General features: G+C 34.5%; 1 protein-coding gene across 1 annotated transcript in view; it reads left to right on the top strand.

Moving 5' to 3' along the window:
- The window catches only part of LOC102821755 (UPF0462 protein C4orf33 homolog), a 68,706-nt gene that overhangs the window by 14,306 nt on the left and 49,985 nt on the right, over window positions 1-4,415 (top strand). The window contains exon 2 of the mRNA XM_006873208.1: window positions 2,979-3,159. Coding sequence (XP_006873270.1) covers window positions 2,979-3,159 — 181 coding nt within the window. The remainder of the gene's footprint in view (window positions 1-2,978; window positions 3,160-4,415) is intronic.

Here is a 4,415-nt window from a genome sequence, read left to right on the forward strand (position 1 = left end):
AGGTACCTAAAAATGTTGTGAATGATTTATTTTGCATTGAAGCTTTACTTTATGTTCAAAATATGTTTTATAGATGAGAATGTATCTTAAGATGTTCAATACCATACTAAAAAAAAAAATTGAAGTATGTTTCCATTCACAATTGTTTTATTTTATACCACAGGTGAGAATTTTCTCATTGGTATTTGATATTTCTAAATAATATAACAACTGAATTTTCAACTACAATGCTATGTTGACACTTCAAATTTTTACTATAGGTAACATTTTAATAGAAATGTTCAAATTACCACAGGAATGCCATTGACCATTTGGGGATATTAGAAAGAACACCTCCCTCCCCGCCCCCCGCCCCCCACTCAATCCGTTTGCCACTGAATTGATTGAGACTCACAGAGGCCTATTGTTGTTTATCATCTAGTCAGTTACTAGCTACCCTGTTTAGTGTTTCCTACCCTGTATAGAGTTTCTAAGGAGTGGCTGATAGGTTTGATCTGCCAACCTTATGGTTAGAGGTCAAGTGCTTATCTTATGACACTATACCAAGCCTCCAGAAGGCCCTATGTTATTGCTGTTTAGTGCCATCAAGTCGGTTCTGACTCATAGCAACTCTTTATAGGATTTATAAGGAGCAGCTGGTGGGTTTGAACTGCTAACCTTGTGGTTAGCAGTCCAGTGCTTATCTCACACACCAGGACTCCAGAGGCCCTATAAGAGGCCGTATAGCACAGAGCAAAACTTCCCTTCAGGGTTGTCAAGGTTGTAAATCTTTACAGAAGTACACTGCCACATCTTTCTCCTGCAGAAAGAACACAGTCTATTCAAAAATAAAGAGAGAGTGAGAGTAAGAGAACTCAACATAATGCAGTTAAAAAATTGTTCCAACTCTATTTCTAAGCAAAAGTAGTACAGAACTAGACATAATTTGAAAATACTTAGGAGTAAAAGAACAATCATACCACTGAATATATGGAGTTTTAAACTTTTGTGCAGATGAATTTCTTTTGCTTTTATGATGGCATAGTGTTCTAAATGTCTGTTTAAACCTATAGCCTTTAACGCTTGCAGTAATTTATTCTTGGCTCCAAATTGCGCTTTTCTTTCTTTCAGTCAGAATTACTTCGGTTAATTTTCTTTACATAATGAGAAATGAATAATTGAGAAGGCATGAGTGTATCTAGCACTAGGAGATTCAAAAGTATTATGTTGTAGAGAAGGAATAAAGCATTCCATTTCTGTTGAATTGAGTTCAATTCTATTCTTTAAGATCCTTTTCTCATATATACATGTCATAAGAATCATTTGAAATGAAGACTATAACTTTGAAAATAAAAGCTTACTAGTGTAGTTAGGAGAAATCAGAATAGAAAAATAAATTTTGAATAAGACTTCAAATTTCTTAGAGTATTATATTTGTTCTTCTATACATCTGCCAGAGTGATTTTCTAAACATAAACCTCGCCATTTTAATTGCCTGCTTAAAATCCTTCAGTATTTCCATATGGCTTTAAGTATAAATTCTGTTAGGTTCTGGTGATCTGTGCCCCTCTACAGCAGTGTCATTTCTCTCTCTCCCCCATCCATACTCCAACCACACAGACATGTACCATATGTTCCATTTCGATTAGATCTCCTTTCAATATTCACATGGCTCTGTGCTTTTATTCATCTTGCTTGCTGTATTTGCAATATACTTGTTTCCTTTCCTGTTCTGCTCCTACGCATCTTATAAGAGTCTGTTCAATTGCAACTTCTGTGAAGTCTTTGCTGACCTCTCTACTTTTCAGTTCCTATCATCATAGCTGGAAGCTTCCTGCTCAGTGAGCACATACTTCTATTAAAGCATGTTTTGCATTGTTTTGTCATATATTGTCTATAAGTATGTATTTTCTATCCAATTGCAAGTGACCTGAGGGCAAAGAAAATACCTTGGCTTTGTATTTCCAACATGACAGTAGAAAACATGGCAGATGATGGTTACATGATAAATTTCTTGTATTAATTGATTGGCACTTAATAAGCACTGACGGAGTGCCTACATACAAAAGTGGAGAATCAGAGAAGAAGAGGAAGACCCCCCCCCCAAACAAGATGGACAGTGACAGCAGCAATAGGCTCAAACATAACAGTTGTGAGAATGGCCCAGGACCAAGCAGTATTTCATTCTGTTGTGCATAATAAGCTCACTATGAGTTGGAACTGACTTGATGGTGCCTAATAACATCAACAAAAACATATGAAAAATATTCAAGTACATTTTTGGAGGAATGTATAGAAATGTATCTAGCATGAAATGTGACCAATAAATGCAAGCTTTGATAAATCATTACTTTCAGCTCTCAAAACATTGGAATTAAAGTAGGCAAACTAAATATCCGTGAGATAGTTATATCCAACATACGGTTGTTCCTTTATAACTCCAGTCCTGAAGGGCATTTCTGAATACTCCAACCCATATTTATAGGCAAGTTTCTATTACTTTTCTGTGCTATCCAATCAGGTTCTTTAGTTTATGCTTAATTAAACTGTTCATTACTTTGGAGATTCTCATCTTGTTTTATTTTTAATTATAAAGATACAGTCTTTTAGGGCATAAATTATATCTACTTACTGTGAAAATTCTGTTTAGGATCTAGTGAGATGGAGCCCACATAGTATGTCCTCAAAAATTACTTATAAAGTGAATGGAAATAAATTTACATAATTAAACATTATAAGTATCACTTAAGTACAGTATCTTATGTATTAAGTAATATGAAACAATTTCTCAAATAATTGTTGTGCAAATTTTGCTGGGATGATTATAATATAATAATGTGATACTGCAATTAATAGAATTCTTTAGCATCTGATGGAGTATTTATTGTCCTAGGGAAATTAGTAAAAAATATTAATTGAGCTCCATTTGATCAAGACCAGGAGAGCAAAAAATACATTATTTTACTTATTTCATTTTCTCTTCTGTCTCATTTTGATAGTTGGAATACCAAATTACTAAAACGTGGAATAGCATTCAAGTAACGCACACACCTATATCTCTCAAATTCAAACCCGCTATTCAAGGCTTAGTGATGGAAGTGCACGCTCCTTTCTTTAATGATCCTCCAGCACCACCAGGGACACCAGGACAAGCTTTTAACGAACTCTGGGAGTATGAAGGTGAGAGATTTTTTATTTCAAGTGCTAGAGCTGAAAGGAATGAAGTACACACATTATGATATATGGCAATGATTTCTTACAATACGTATTACTTTGTTCAGAGTTTATAAGTACCTGAGTGTCTGAAAATTGAATGTCATAGACACCTAGAGTCAACAATCGTGCAACTTGAAATTGAGAACATTTTAAAGTAGATTAAAAAGTATATTGGTTAGAAATTTTCCTAAAATATATAAAACAGTATTAATTTGAAGTTTATGTTGAAAGATAAATTAATCAATATGGATTTGTTTTATTTCAGGTGTTGAGTGATATTTGCAAATTATGGATCATTACATTTAAATTGACAATATCCTCTGGGTTCTAGAAATTCAAAATTAAAATGGAACCATTCTTGTTTCCAGTAGTTCCTGATACTCATTTCTAAAAATTTAGCTAGACATTCTGAAGAAATCTTTTTATCCTTACATAGTTTATGTTTTCATAATTTACAAATTCCACTGAATAGGTGATTCTGCTGAATATGTTTCCACAGAATCATAGTATGTTAGAACCCAATTCTGTGACAGATCCAGTTGTCCAGTGACCTTTCCTATACCTGTATCTAAAACTCTTGACTCCAAATCCAGAGTCTTCCAATGTTGTTATTGTTAGGTGCCATTGAGGCAATTATGACTCAGATACTTTTTTTCCCAACTGAATAAAACATTGGCTATTCCTGCAGGAACCCCACAATCGTTGTTATGCTTGAGCCCCTTTCTGCTGTTACTGTACCTATCCATCATGTTGGGTGTCTTCCTCTTTTTATCAACTCTCCAATTTTCCAAGAAAGATGTCCTTCTCCAGGGACTGGTCTCTCCTGATAATATGTGTGAAGTAAAAGAAGTCTCACCATCCTGGAATCTAAAGAACATTCTTGGTGTACATCTTCCAATGCAGATTTGTTTGCTCTTCTCGCAGTCCATGGCACTTTTAATATTCTCCTCCAACTCTGTAACTAAATACATCAATTATTCTACAGTCCTTATTATTCATTGTATAACTTTCACATTCCTTTGAGGCTATTGAAAATGCCATGGCTTGGGTCAGCCACACGTTAGTCCTCAAACTGACATATTTGCTCTGGAACAGTTTAAAGAGGTCTTGTGCAACATATTTATCTTTGATTGATTGACTGCTGCTTTCTTGAGTGTTGATGGTGGATCGAAGAAAAATGAAGTCATTGCCATCTTTAATATTTTCTCCATTTATCATAA

Source organism: Chrysochloris asiatica, unplaced genomic scaffold, assembly GCF_000296735.1.
Source record: "Chrysochloris asiatica unplaced genomic scaffold, ChrAsi1.0 scaffold00229, whole genome shotgun sequence".
Lineage (NCBI taxonomy): Eukaryota > Metazoa > Chordata > Mammalia > Afrosoricida > Chrysochloridae > Chrysochloris > Chrysochloris asiatica.